Source organism: Gossypium arboreum, chromosome 9 (assembly GCF_025698485.1).
Source record: "Gossypium arboreum isolate Shixiya-1 chromosome 9, ASM2569848v2, whole genome shotgun sequence".
In the NCBI taxonomy this organism is placed as follows: Eukaryota; Viridiplantae; Streptophyta; class Magnoliopsida; order Malvales; family Malvaceae; genus Gossypium; species Gossypium arboreum.
This window is the reverse complement of record NC_069078.1, coordinates 87972189-87985360: the sequence shown is the minus strand read 5'-3', so window position 1 is coordinate 87985360 and position 13172 is coordinate 87972189. Positions and strand designations below refer to the sequence as shown.

General features: G+C 32.8%; 3 protein-coding genes across 4 annotated transcripts; 1 reads left to right on the top strand and 2 right to left on the bottom strand.

Annotated features, from left to right (window-relative positions):
* Positions 1-862: 862 nt before the first annotated feature.
* Positions 863-1699, top strand: LOC108456267 (protein DMP2-like). Its single transcript, XM_017754864.2, has one exon. The coding sequence runs from the start codon at positions 931-933 to the stop codon at positions 1522-1524; it is 594 nt and encodes a 197-aa protein (XP_017610353.1). The 5' UTR covers positions 863-930; the 3' UTR covers positions 1525-1699.
* Positions 1700-2846: 1147 nt separating this feature from the next.
* LOC108457023 (putative E3 ubiquitin-protein ligase RF298) lies at positions 2847-7605 on the bottom strand. The gene is made up of 3 exons (XM_017755819.2): positions 7412-7605; positions 4796-6909; positions 2847-3529 (listed from the first exon to the last, which is right to left on the bottom strand). Exons 2-3 carry the CDS (start codon positions 6899-6901, stop codon positions 2996-2998), a joined length of 2640 nt encoding a protein of 879 aa, XP_017611308.1. The 5' UTR covers positions 6902-6909; positions 7412-7605; the 3' UTR covers positions 2847-2995.
* Positions 7606-9650: 2045 nt separating this feature from the next.
* Positions 9651-12909, bottom strand: LOC108454631 (peptide methionine sulfoxide reductase B5-like). Of its 2 annotated transcripts, XM_053018673.1 has the most exons (4): positions 12527-12909; positions 11236-11392; positions 10935-11137; positions 9651-10090 (listed from the first exon to the last, which is right to left on the bottom strand). In XM_053018673.1, exons 1-3 carry the CDS (start codon positions 12622-12624, stop codon positions 10973-10975), a joined length of 420 nt encoding a protein of 139 aa, XP_052874633.1. In that variant the 5' UTR covers positions 12625-12909; the 3' UTR covers positions 9651-10090; positions 10935-10972. The 2 variants fall into 2 exon arrangements, with proteins under 2 accessions (XP_052874633.1, XP_017608646.1); XM_017753157.2 differs by lacking the exon at positions 9651-10090 and having other exon boundaries at positions 10414-11137.
* Between the last annotated feature and the right edge of the window lie 263 nt (positions 12910-13172).

Sequence of the window (13172 nt, the reverse complement as noted above, 5' to 3'; positions counted from 1 at the left end):
TATAGGGACTTAGAATGATTCAGTTGGAGAATATGAACTAAATCTGCAACTGTATGTAGAGTATAAGACTAGTAATTGAATTTAACTTAAAAAATTAATTGTTGTTGCTTGGGTCAAAATTAAAATTTCAAAATTTGAAAATTACAGTATTAAAATTGATCGATTCAAAAAATACAAAGACTAAAATTGATCAAATTAAAATACATGGACTAAATTTACAACTTTCGTAAAGTATAAGGACTAATAGCAAGTTACAACTACACTTAAGGTCATTAAACTATTAGTAAGTTTACATTTTGGTCACTCAACTTCAAAAAGTTACAAAATATTCACTTAACTATTCAAAAGTTTTTAATTTTAGTCATTGGGTTGTTAAAATCGTTGTTGTATGGCATTCTCTATTCGCAACCCCCAATCGAAAGTTCACCTTCCCCTTCTCTTTTATAGCTCTATTTTTTTTTCATGAAACAATTTTGAATGTCAAACTTGCAAACCAAAATCTAAACAGTTTTCTTCTCTAATATTTGACACTGATCAACAAATCGACTTGGGCCAAAGCTATATTCTTATACTCATCAATAAGTATTGACCCTCCGTAAATGGTTATCAAATCATCTCTTGGAGCTCATTAATCGAACTTTAGAAAAAACTTAACAGCTCAATGATTTAAATAAAAACTTTTGAATAGTTCAGTGACTTAAATGAAAACTTTCTAGTAGTTTAGTGACCGTTTTGTAACTTTTCAAAATTAAGTGACCAAAACATAAACTTTCTAATAATTTACTAACCTAAAGTGTAATTTACCCGTATTATTTCCCATGATTCTCTTTATAAAGTACTACTAATCTTTAATCTTTGCAAAAACCATCATCACAACCAAAAGAAAAAAAAAAACCTGTTTTAAAGTCATTACCAGCATTTTCACTTTCAATGGCTAAATTCAAGAATGCTAATCCCTCTTCTTCATCAACTTCAATTTCAGACAAGACGTTTACAAGTTTAGGTAATCTTATCAAGCTCCTTCCGACAGGAACTGTCTTCATTTTCCAGTTCCTTAACCCTGTTTTAACCAACTACGGCCATTGCAGCCCTGTTAACAAGGTCCTAACCAGCTCCCTCATTGGCTTATGTGGTTTCTCTTGTGCATTTTCTTGTTTTACCGATAGTTACAAAGGCGGCGACGGTTTAGTTCATTACGGCATAGCAACGGTTAACGGTCTTTGGCCGTCTTCGGGTTCGGATTCGGTCGACTTATCGAAGTATAAGCTGCGTATAGGCGATTTCGTTCACGCTTTTTTTTCGGTCATTGTGTTTGCTGTTTTGTCGTTGTTGGATTCTAATACCGTCCAATGTTTTTATCCGCCATTTGAGGCAACTGAGAAGGTTTTGCTTATGGTTTTGCCGCCGATGATCGGAGCGGTTTCGGGTTTGGCTTTTATGGTGTTTCCGAATACTCGACACGGGATTGGATACCCTTCATCCACTGATTCTTCCGATGAGTACTCTTCGGACGATGACTCGTAAATTTGCTGTGTATGGAAAAATTTTCCATTTTGCATGAGAAAAACTGTATAATTATATTTTAATTTGTTTGTTTGGATTGTAATGTGTGTTTGAAAATATGATTTTTTATGTGTAAATTAATGGGATGTTGATGATGTTTCTATAATTCAAAGGTAAGGTAAGATGGAGATAGAAATATTGAGGAGTTTATGTATTATATTACGTCTGAGAAAAATTATTTTTAACCGAAGAATCCATTTATTCTTTAATTTAATGTATATAGATAAAATAACTCATTTTTTAAAGAAAGAGAACAAAATACAATCTTACTCCATAATATTTTTACCCAAAACATATTTAAAGAAGCAAAGATGACCGTTGATTTATGCTTTAAAAGTTTGTTTCATGGATTAAAATGTTAAATATATTTTACACTAATATATTAACCTTTTAAAGTTAAGCTTTGTTCTAAATTTATGAGAGAATATTTCTTTCATACAATATTAAAGGTGGGGCAGGGGCGAAGCCAAAATAAATATTTAGGAGGTGTTGGATAAAATTTTAATTTTTTATAATTTATATCTTTATAATTTGTAAAGGATTAAATCGAATTTTTATAATTTTAGGGGAGTCAAAGTACAATTTTACCTTTACTAATTTAAAATTTTTAAAAAATTTTAAGGGCCAAAAGAATAAATTTATATTTTAGGGGGGGTCGGAGCCCATGCCGGCCCCCTAGCTTCGCCGGGATGAAGGTAATACAATTTGAACTCATACAAATAGGTTTTTGACAAAAACTTTAACCAAAAATTCATTTAAATTTAGACAAGAATAGATATTGAATCTATATAACTGATAAGAATATCTTCAATAATAGTTAATGCGACGAAAATAATATTAAATATAAATCTTGTAGACTTATCATATGTAAATATGTAAATGAAATTTGTTCCTTAAACCCTCAGGTTTCGTTTAGTTTTAAACCGTAGAGACTATTTCCATTTTCACTTTTTAAATGAAAAATATTAAGGTTCCTGAAACCAAATACGAAATGGAGCGTAAGAAAGACATGTATGGTTAAAATTTTGAAAATAATTTTTGGAAATATGTAAAATATGAAAACAATGTAAAGTCATTTCCATTATATTCACTAAAATTATTTTGTAAAATTGAAAAAAAAGTTGAAATAAGGATTTTAAATTTAATTAATTAATGAATTGGAACTGACTCAAAAGGACAATCTTTAAATATCAAAATCTCTTCCTTAACCTCAAAAGAATATATATATATATATATATATATAACAGAACTCTTAAATTAGCAGTTAAAAAGAAAAGAAGAAATGAAATGAAGTATCATCTTGCACCATAATGCAACTCTCAATAGACTCAAACTCTCCAAAAGGTATATATAAACTCACATGATTATTCAATTCAAAAGAGTCCCACAAACATTATTGATTTAACACTCAACTTCAAATATATATTAAAATTTACGAGTGAGCATAACGTACATTAATACGCCGCTGGATGGGACTCCTACAAGAAGGGCAGTCCTTCATTCCTTGTTTCTCATGGAGCTCATTGCATGCAATGCAAACAACTTGATGAGCACATGGGATGAAAACCACCGACATCTCCTCTGAAAGACACATCACGCATTCGCGTTCGCGTTTCACGGCTCCTTTCCCCGAGAACTCATGAAAATCTATCACTGTAAGAGGGGTTCGAGATTCCTTTTGACCTGTACCGTGTCTGTTATCTGTAAACTTCCCTGCGTGGCTTCCATCGATGCCCCTTCGAAGTGCAGCGATTTTTGAAGAATCTGTTTTCAGTCTCAATTGAGAGATTTCCTTTTCGAGTCTATGAATGTCTTCTTTGTATTTTTGTAAACTGGTTTCGGCTTTTGACTTCATCATGTCCTCCTTTAATTTTGTTGAGGTTTCAATTTCTTCTCTTTCCTTTCGTATTAAACTAGCTCGAGTAAGTATTTCTTCCTTCGCCTTTTCTTCTTGTTTGAATCTAGCCTGTCATTGTTTTTCTTTTCAATGAGAGTAGGATCACAACATACGAAAGACTAAAGTACCCTCAAATAATGTAACTTTTTTAAATACAAAAAAGCATTTTTGTAATTTCTCTAACCGAGTTGGTGTCTGGTTAACTCGTGACACCCTTTCAGTAAAGGGGGCTTAAATAATAGTATAGAAGCCATAATTATCAGGAACACCCCCAAATAGCAGAGGTTTATGTTCTTGAACAAAACAAGCATCATACCTCAAAAATTCTGTTAAGTGGTGGCCTGAAACCATACAATTGACATGCTAAATCCAATCAATTTGGAAATACATAGAAATATTTTCAAGAAAGCATGAAATTTGTGGAAAAAAATACAAGATAACTCCACCAAATGTTTTGATACAATTTGAAATTAGCGCTACAATGTAAAAAATATTAGCTTCTACCCAATTTTATTCAAAAAACTTTTGACATCAAAATCCAAACCAAAAATGTTAATTTAAAAAGGAAAAAATTAATTATAGAATTGACCTGCAAATCTAGAGCAATTTAGGCAACCTATACTCTTTTGGCATGTCATTGCAATGAAAAATCTCAAAAATATCTACTCTTTAGAAACATTGTCCAAACAAAAAATATGTAGTAATTAATACGATTGACCCACACAGCTCGAGCAATTTACGCAATCTGTACTCTTTTGGCATGTCATACAATGGATAATCTCAAATTTTCTAGAGACTTATTCTTAGCATTTTTATTTACTTTTACTGGCAAAAACATATCTTTTACACCTATTACGTGCAAGTGCACCATTTATATGCGTTTACCGTTTGTCACCTCAAAGGAGTTTCCCAATCGTCTGCTGCACTTACTATGATGTGAATGTAACACCTACATGAAATAAAGGACGCCAAGAGACTGCCATGCAAAAATATTTTAGATCCAACACTTCACTTTGGGGACTTCATAAATGGTGTCAAATCATTAAAAACACTTTCCACAATCTCATAAATGAATTACCTTTGTGGAGCAGATTGGCAATTTCTTTTGAAAATTCAGATTATATAACATGCAAAAGATTACAAAGTGCAACCAAGTCTATTATCAGAAATCCAAATCATCTACATAAAGCAATGGATGATTTCCTCACTAAGTCTCATTTTCATAAAGCAGCTGGTAGAAAATTTTATAACATTACCTCTAGTTTCTATGAGGAGAAAATTTGAGAAAGTAGAGATGAAGATATGCTTGAAAATTAAACGTTCACGAAGACATACCTCAAACTGTTCTTCAAGAGCTTTAGCCTGCTGTAATTCCTGTAGCATCTGGGCAACCTTGCGTTTTTCAGTCATGAGTTCTTCTTGGAACAAAGCTTTTTGCTTCTCCCAAGACTGAACTTTCATCAGTGTTTTTTTCTCCCTCTTTGATACCTCCTCACAGCTAGCAGCCGACTCTGCCGCATGTAATTTTGCAGCTTCCATCTCTTGTCGTAGAGCTGCATTTTCCACCTCAAGCCTGCACACAGTAGCATTGGCACGTTCAACCTGCCCACTAGCCTTAGACAAAGCAACATCCATTTCAATGAGCTTCTTCTTAGTGTTTTCTTCCAAACTCAACTTCTCTTTCTTAAGCCGTTCAACTTCTTCTTTCTCTTGCCTCAAAGTCTTAAGTTCAGCTTTGTCCTTACTTAGCCGACAGGCGGCCTGCATGACCTTTTGATTGGCCCACTCAGTCCATTCCTGGAGCTGATTTTGTAGTTCCTGCACCCTTGGGACCAGCTTCAGAATCATCTCATCCTTCTTATCCTGAGGGGCCCAATGCCCATACAGTATCCCAGGATAGCCTGAACTACTAGCCTCGGAATGAGAAACAGTAGGCACTATAGTTGAATTACTTTTGGCGGGCAATGAGAGGGAAAGCTCCGTATCAGCGGTTGATAATGCAGGTGAATGTGGGTTTTTGGTAGGTGGTAATTCAGGTGGAATGTTTACTGGTGAAGTATGATTATCATTATCTAAGCAAAATGCAGCAGAAGAAGAGGGACCTGAATTAACCGAAAGATTGTGACTCCCATTATCTTGAAGGACATCAGCTTCCATTGCTTTAATTTTCAACGATGCATTTTTTACATTAAGAGCAGTAGAGTCCGAGACTGATTTGAGTTTCTTGTCTGTGATTAAACCTCCAAAACCGCTTACTTTAGCTCTGGATGATCCTTTAGATCCATATGTCCTATAGTTTTTATCTGGATGAAGTGACTTCTGCCGAAGAATATGTTCTCTCTTGGAAGAGTGAATCTTTCTACCCACGAACTTTTCTTCCAATGTTGAAGACTGAGATGTTCCTGCTGCAGTGAAGGTTTTATCTGCACTATCAGATATGGAGTTTGTTCCATCTTTCTCTGAGGCTATACCACTTAGAACAAGGGAATTCTTTGATTTTGTTGTGTTATTGATTCCTATAGATGGTACATCTGGCAGAGGACTATGAGAACAAGGAATAGATGGAACAGGTTTACAAGGACTCGGAAGGTTCAATTCAGAAGTTTTGGCTTCTGTCTTCAACGCAGGTTGGTTGAAAGTAAAAGAAGTCCCATTTGAACCTCCATCACCAGCAAAACCATTTGTCGGGTCACCATCCATAGCACAAGCATGCGAGACATTCATATCACAAATTAACAAGCACCACATTGCGTCCCCAATGCTGAAGAAAGGCCGAACTTCTCGAAGAACACAAACCAATTCTGCTAATATATATTTCTCCAGCTGCTGCAGATCCTCGAAACAGTGGTCCCTTGAAGGAATACAATCTTGGCCACTTCTCAGATATGCTAGGGTATTGTCCACTATATTCGAGACAGTGTCTTTACAACCATAACAAAGGCCAGACCTCAAGACTGCCTTAATAGCCATCTCTTCTGCATAACCGCAAGCAACAATTTTCTTTATTGCACTCTTGAATATCGCATCCAAATTGCTCAAAACAAGTTCTTCTAGCTGAGCTTCTGTGAGATCACTCCAATCAGCGTCTTGAAATCCATCAGCTTCTATCTCCTCTCTAGGCTGACTTGGCCAAGCCTCGGAAGAACCTAAGGTGCTAGATAATCCCAGGTCGAGTTTTAATCCGTTGGAATGATCCTGATTAACACCGCACAAGTCACATGCACTAGCTTGACCATGAACTGGGTTGACATCAAACCTCTCAGCACAAAATTCATAACTCGGACACCCATTTTGAGGTGAAGTTATAATCTTATTCGGATCACCTAAAGGTGGATCAGCCCGGAACTTCCTCTTATTCCTACTACCTTTTTCTTGAATTGATATCAATGAAGAAACTTGATTACTACTACTACTACTACCTTTAAGAACCATTGATGCCATTTTTTAAGCTGAATCAAAAACAAAAACAATATGAACACATTTATAAAGCTATCAAACCCAGGCAAAACTACAACACAAAAACCCCAAATTCAGAATTGAAATTTTATTTCATAATCAGCTCAATAGATCATTCACTGGCAAACGAAAAATAGTATTAACATCATATTATACATTCAAAATAAGATCGTATCTTCATATCTCAATATCTCATGTACCGAAATTCACAGCACCAAAAATGTAAATTCCGATACAAAAAAAAAAGAAAAAGGCAAACTCAATTCAAATAAACATAAACTATCCGATCAATGCATTAGCAAAAACCCACCAAGTAAAACCGAAAAATTTTTATCCGATCAGTCATTTCCGATATGAAAATCTAATTTTTTTTTAAAAAAAAAAAAAGCAAATAGATCAATAAAAAATTTCCAAAAAAATAATCGATTCAATCGAGGCTAGAAAAGATACTTTTACTTGATTTATGATCAGATTTCGATAATAGATAAAACATACCCGATTGTAAGCTTATTTTCGTTGTAGCAAAAATCAAAGGCGAATCTCTCAGAGCATCGGCAAAATGGAAGAAAATATATATATACGGGAGAGCTATTTTTTGGATTTTTGTTTTGTTTTGTTTTTATTTTTATTTTATTTTATTTTTATGTTTATGTTTATTTTACATTAAACGTCTCTCGGTCACTCTCTACAAAAAATTATTAAAAATATTTATTTATTTATTTATTTGCTTTTAATGTATGTGGTTGTCTATTTTGCATTCCTAACTTAGCCATGGTTAAAGAAAATTAATTTGGGGCTTGGAATTTTGTTTAATTTTTGAAAAAAAATTATTATTATTATTATAAAATTTCAAATAGAAAATTGTCTCTTCAATTATTATACCAAAAATTCCTTTAAACCACATTTCTTTCAATTCATTTGTTAGTTCACATTATGAAGTTTATGTTTGATATCTAAAGTTGATTAAATTATAACCAAAAAAAATATTAAGTTTTTAAATATAATTTATTATATTTTTACTGATTTCAAATAGACAAATACCACGTAAAAATATTTATTTTGTTTTACAAAATTTAGCTCATTATATATATTATTTTTAAAATATATTTCAACTCATTTATTTTATTGAATTTGGTATCTAGCTTTAAACCAGCTCAATTTGTTAACCTTGATTTGCTTCTTTGGTGTATTGTGCACTTTTCATCGTATTAAAAGTAAAATGATTAAAAATATATTTTTATATTTTTATTTTAAAAATTATTTCTAGTGGAATAAGATATACAATACAACGATTTATAAAAAAAATCGATTACAAATAATAATAATAATTTGGTCACACTCAATTAGAAGTGTTCATGAGTCAAACTAAGTTCAAGTCAGACCTAAGTATAATATTAACATAATTTATGCTTACCCAAATTTGGTCCAACCTAAAATATGGATCTAAAATTTTACCCAAACACACTCGTATTTTAAAAAAAAAATTAACCCATATATCCAAAAAAAATTTAACCCAATTTTAACAAAACATGTTTTTCTTAAGCTCCATTTCCAAAAAAAAATTTGCCTAACCCTAAAATTAACTCATATTTTAAACAAACTTAATTTTTTTGTCTAAACCTATTTTTCAGATCTAATATTTTTATTCAAATCTTCTCAAATTTTGGATAAATTATCGAACTTAAAAAGATAACCCGACTTAACCCCAACTAATGAAAAAAGAAAAAGGCCCCCACAAACTCGTAAGGAGGGTTACAAACGACCAAGAGCAAAGACCTCAGACAGTCTAGCCAATGAGGCCATTGATGGTAAAGAAACAAAGACCATGGACGATCTAAACAGCAAGGCAACCGACGACCAACAAAACACGACAAAGACCAAAATAACCAATAAAGACACTGAATGGCTCCAATCCACAATACATTTATCTCAAATGAACAAGGAAAAGAGCATCACCCATTTGAGAGCGGTTGATAAAGGAGATAATCGGAGACGTCTAACCACGAAACTCTTCACGAGGTGTCACACAGACGGCCTAGAAATGCTTCACAAACTTGAAGTACTAGGGGCGGCAAAAGAGAACCTGACCAGAGGTCAAATGGCCAAAGCGGAAAGAGGTTATCTCATTCAAGGTTGTGAACTGACACCGGGGGTCAACGACAAAGTGAAGTGATACCCAAAAAAAAAAAAAAGAAGTTCGAGAGAAGCAACCAGCAACCATCTGTCCTCTATCCCACAAAGAAAATTTGTCGAATGGCTATGACGAGGCGAAGGCAAAATGCGCAGCCATTATTATTCCAAGAAAAAATAAGAAAAATAATAGTGTAACTATGACACACAAACAATTTGTGCATCACGTAAGAATCCAAACTAATTATATTATTATAATAACTAAGTATAATAAATGAAAGTGCAATTTAAAAAATTGTAAATAGTAATTAATTTATGATTAAAAATATGCAATCCAAACATATTAACAAAATATACGTTTTGAAATCAACTTTTAAGTAAGAAATATCATATTAACATTGTTTTCTAAAATAAAAATAAAATATAATATATTTCGAAAAAATATATATATTAAATGTAAAATTCTCATGATTGACTTGATAATCAAGGGTTATTTACTTTAGAACTTATTCGCGTTTGAACTTTTAGAAGAGCGGTGATAGAAATTTACTTGGACAATTCTCTTTGAACATTTTTTTTTCTTTTGATTAAAGTTAGAAATCTCTTTATAATTAATTCAAAATATTATTTATTTATTTATTTGCAACGAGAAATCCCTCACAAAAAATTAAAAAAAAAATCAAATTCTGCTATCTTCACAAGAGTTTCAACATGATGGGGTTTTAAAGGATTAATGCAAGAACCCTGCACCTAGACAACAATGGCGTGATCAAATGAAACGCAGGGTTCTCGGTAGTCAACCCCATAAACACAATGCTTCCATCTTCAATCACAAGCAAGAAATAATTTTCCTTTGCCTTATTAAACCTATGAGCTTCATCAACAAAAAGCAGTCTTATTATTCTTAACTCTCATCTTCCTAGCTTCGTCAATAGTATCTTTAACATCTTTAACCCCACAAATAACATTAGATAAAGATACAAATAGATACAAAGGCCGTCCTTGAGCCGAGTTAACAATGGCTTTAGCAATGGAAGAGGGATTCTGTTACAATCAAAAGCAGAACCCCATCAGGTTACAACCAACCGTCTTTGTTATCTATGTGTAGGGCTCTTACAATTTGACTTCTAATATAGAAGCGCCTATAATACTCTTCCAGAATTAATGATATTATAAAAATTATGTATGTCGGTTGGATGTGAATATTACACTCGAATATCCATTATCCAATTTACTTTACTTTTGCATAAAAAGTATTCAAAACCATATACAATTTATTTTATTTTTGCGAACACTAAAATTATAATTTAAATATTTTTTACTTTTTAAAATTTTATTTAAATATTTTTACTTGCTAAATTTGAATATTTAACAGATTCAAATATCTAGTGAATAATTTATTTAATTCAAATTCAAATAGTAATCCTCCAATTCAACAAACAAAAGTTAACTAGGGAATTGATACAAAGGACTCAAATAACCAAATGACAGTCACAATTGGTAAAAGTATAATGGAGGCCTAGAAACCGAATTGCATTCTGACCCTATACTAAAAAACTAAGTAAATTACTCCCTGTGTTTTAGCTCAAATAACAAAATGATCCATTTATTAAAAAAGTATCCATTTTTATGTTAAAAACCAATCCATGCACATCAACTAGAGATACACGCACGTGTCAGTGTCTAGTTATTCTATTAATCATGCCAGCTTTTAATAGTACAAAGGGATGGAATTTTTAAAAGAAATAACCAATTTGCTCATTGATATAATGTACAGGGAATAATTTGCCTATTTTTTAGTGGAGAAGACAATGCAATCTGACCCCTAATATCAAGACTTTCATGATACTTTTACTTATTTTTTGTTTGTTAAAAATCATACACTTACAGCTTGTTCTTTATGCTGAAACAACCCTTTTTTCCCCCTCATAGTGAAGGAGTTGCATCGGCTGTGACAAACTTGATTGAAAAGCTGTTGACACAGTGGCGTTCATCAGTCGGCACCGAGAATCCTTCCCCTTTAAAAACATGACCCAAGTGTCCCCCACAAGCTGCACAAGTAATCTCGGTTCTTCTTCCATCAGGATCAGGCTGCAAAAGCATCAGTTGCATGTTTATGATCTAATTGAAGGCCAATAATACTAGTATGACACCGAAAAGAAGGGGATTCGGGAATGAAAAAGACTCACGGTTCGGTTTATGGCTCCAGGGAAACCCTCGTAGAATGCAGGCCAACCGCAGCCGGAGTTAAATTTGGTTGTGGACTTGTAAAGTGGTGTACCACAACCGGCACAATTGTAAACACCTTCCTGGAAAAATTTGTCGTACTCTCCGGTTCCTCGTAACCTGTAAATGATGAATATCATCAACCTTTGGAGCATTATAGACCAAAGTATCTGGCTACCTACATCAATTAAGCAAAGTTCTAACATTCCATGTTTGCCTAAACTAAAAGTTTAGCAGTCTTCTAGGGCAAATTCCCGCACATTTTGAATTTGACATTTCAAAATTTCATGTTTCAATGCTGGGCTAGGTAGGATGACACTGAGGCTTATGAAATGGAAAAAGATAAAAAAAGGGTCATTCGGAGCTTAAGAACAAAATAGATAGCAATGAAGCAAATCAGTGTCTCCAAAACCTTGCAGCCAATTTAATCTCCAACTATCTAAGATGGATGTCCCAGAGAGACAAAAAGTGTCACGATCCACATCAACTTGCAATATATAGTACCTATTCATACTCACGGTTTTGTCCCAGAAAAAATCATGTAGGTTCAAAATGGCACAAAAACTTATATCTCCAGTCCAACCATAGTACATAGCCGATATGAGATTCGTGATTCCCTCTATGACCATGACACCTTCTCTACCTCTATTATTCGTTTGGTTACTAGTGTAATAACATGAGAAAAACCTAATTTAATATATATGCTCTGAAATAATTAAGACATAAAATAAAAAATAATTAGTAAAAATGTAAAGATGTAATTAGAAAAATAAGTAAAAACTAACAATAAGCAAAAAAGTTTTCCTCCTCTTTTGACATAAACAAGTCATGTGGCTAAATATTACCAATTGCGATTAGTTTATTACTAATGAAAATTTTATGCAAATCTGAAAGATTTCTTTCAGATCAGGCACATAACTTTTCAAAATAAAATAACTAAGAAATCTATTAACTTTTTTTTTTCAATTGACACCCATTAGCTATCAGCCTGGTGGCTTCTTCATCATGTTTTACAACTAATGGTCGCAGCAAGAAAACTGTAAACTACGAAATTCTAAAACAGTCAACAACTTTTACAATTAATATGAATATTATTTTTTTAAATGAACAAAGTCAATCCAAGAAAACTCAACTTTGCGATTCAAATACTTGTTCAATGGAACAAATCAAAGATACCCAGTATCTAAAACAAGTCAAAGTTTCTAAACAGAAGTAGTGATGATGTAATTGAAATGATGGGGATTTTGTTCTTACTCGGTTCCTTTTTGACGTAGGATCCGAAACTGTTCTGGGGAAAGAATCGCCCGCCATTCTTCCTCTGTTTTATGAACGGAACCCGATGATGAACCCATATTCAAAAGGCTACAAATTTACAAAGCTCGAGTCTCGTATACTGCAATTTCACCTTTAAAACCTAGCGCATGAATCTGGACTGATAGTAGAAAGAAATTGTATTCTTTGTTATAGATTTTCCCTAATTACTGGAGAATGAAATTGGACCGAATGTTGGGAAATGGGGAAGAATTTAGGATAAAGCAGCGTTTAGTTACTAACGTCCCTGGACTCCAGCGCGATGCATTTAATTTTTTTTTTTATACTAGAGTTTATTTAAATTAGAAAATAAAAATCACTACAGCTTTTGAGTGATGCAGGTAGATTATATAACATTAATTTTTAACAATTTATTGATTTAAATACAATTTTTTAAATAATTTAATGAATATATATTATAATTTTTAAAATTAGGTCACCTAAATAAAAAATTATTAATTAGATATTGTGATTTAACCTTTAAAAAAATAATTATCCACTATAAACTTTTTATGGGCTTTTGGACCAGTAGTGGATACTATGGAGGCTCAAATTTAAGGCCATGGGTTCATTATGAAATCACTCCAAC

Bases quoted from the DNA above. Each gene is read 5' to 3' on its own strand.
- LOC108454631 (XM_053018673.1), bottom strand. From the start codon at position 12,624: ATGGGTTCATCATCGGGTTCCGTTCATAAAACAGAGGAAGAATGGCGG. The intron at 11,393-12,526 runs GTAAGAACAAAA...CATCATTTACAG, and splicing joins CTACGTCAAAAAGGAACCGA to GTTACGAGGAACCGGAGAGT. The intron at 11,138-11,235 runs GTGAGTCTTTTT...ATGCTTTTGCAG, and splicing joins CTGGAGCCATAAACCGAACC to CCTGATCCTGATGGAAGAAG.
- LOC108457023 (XM_017755819.2), bottom strand. From the start codon at position 6,901: ATGGCATCAATGGTTCTTAAAGGTAGTAGTAGTAGTAGTAATCAAGTT. The intron at 3,530-4,795 runs GTATGTCTTCGT...AAACAATGACAG, and splicing joins CTCTTGAAGAACAGTTTGAG to GCTAGATTCAAACAAGAAGA.
- LOC108456267 (XM_017754864.2), top strand. From the start codon at position 931: ATGGCTAAATTCAAGAATGCTAATCCCTCTTCTTCATCAACTTCAATT.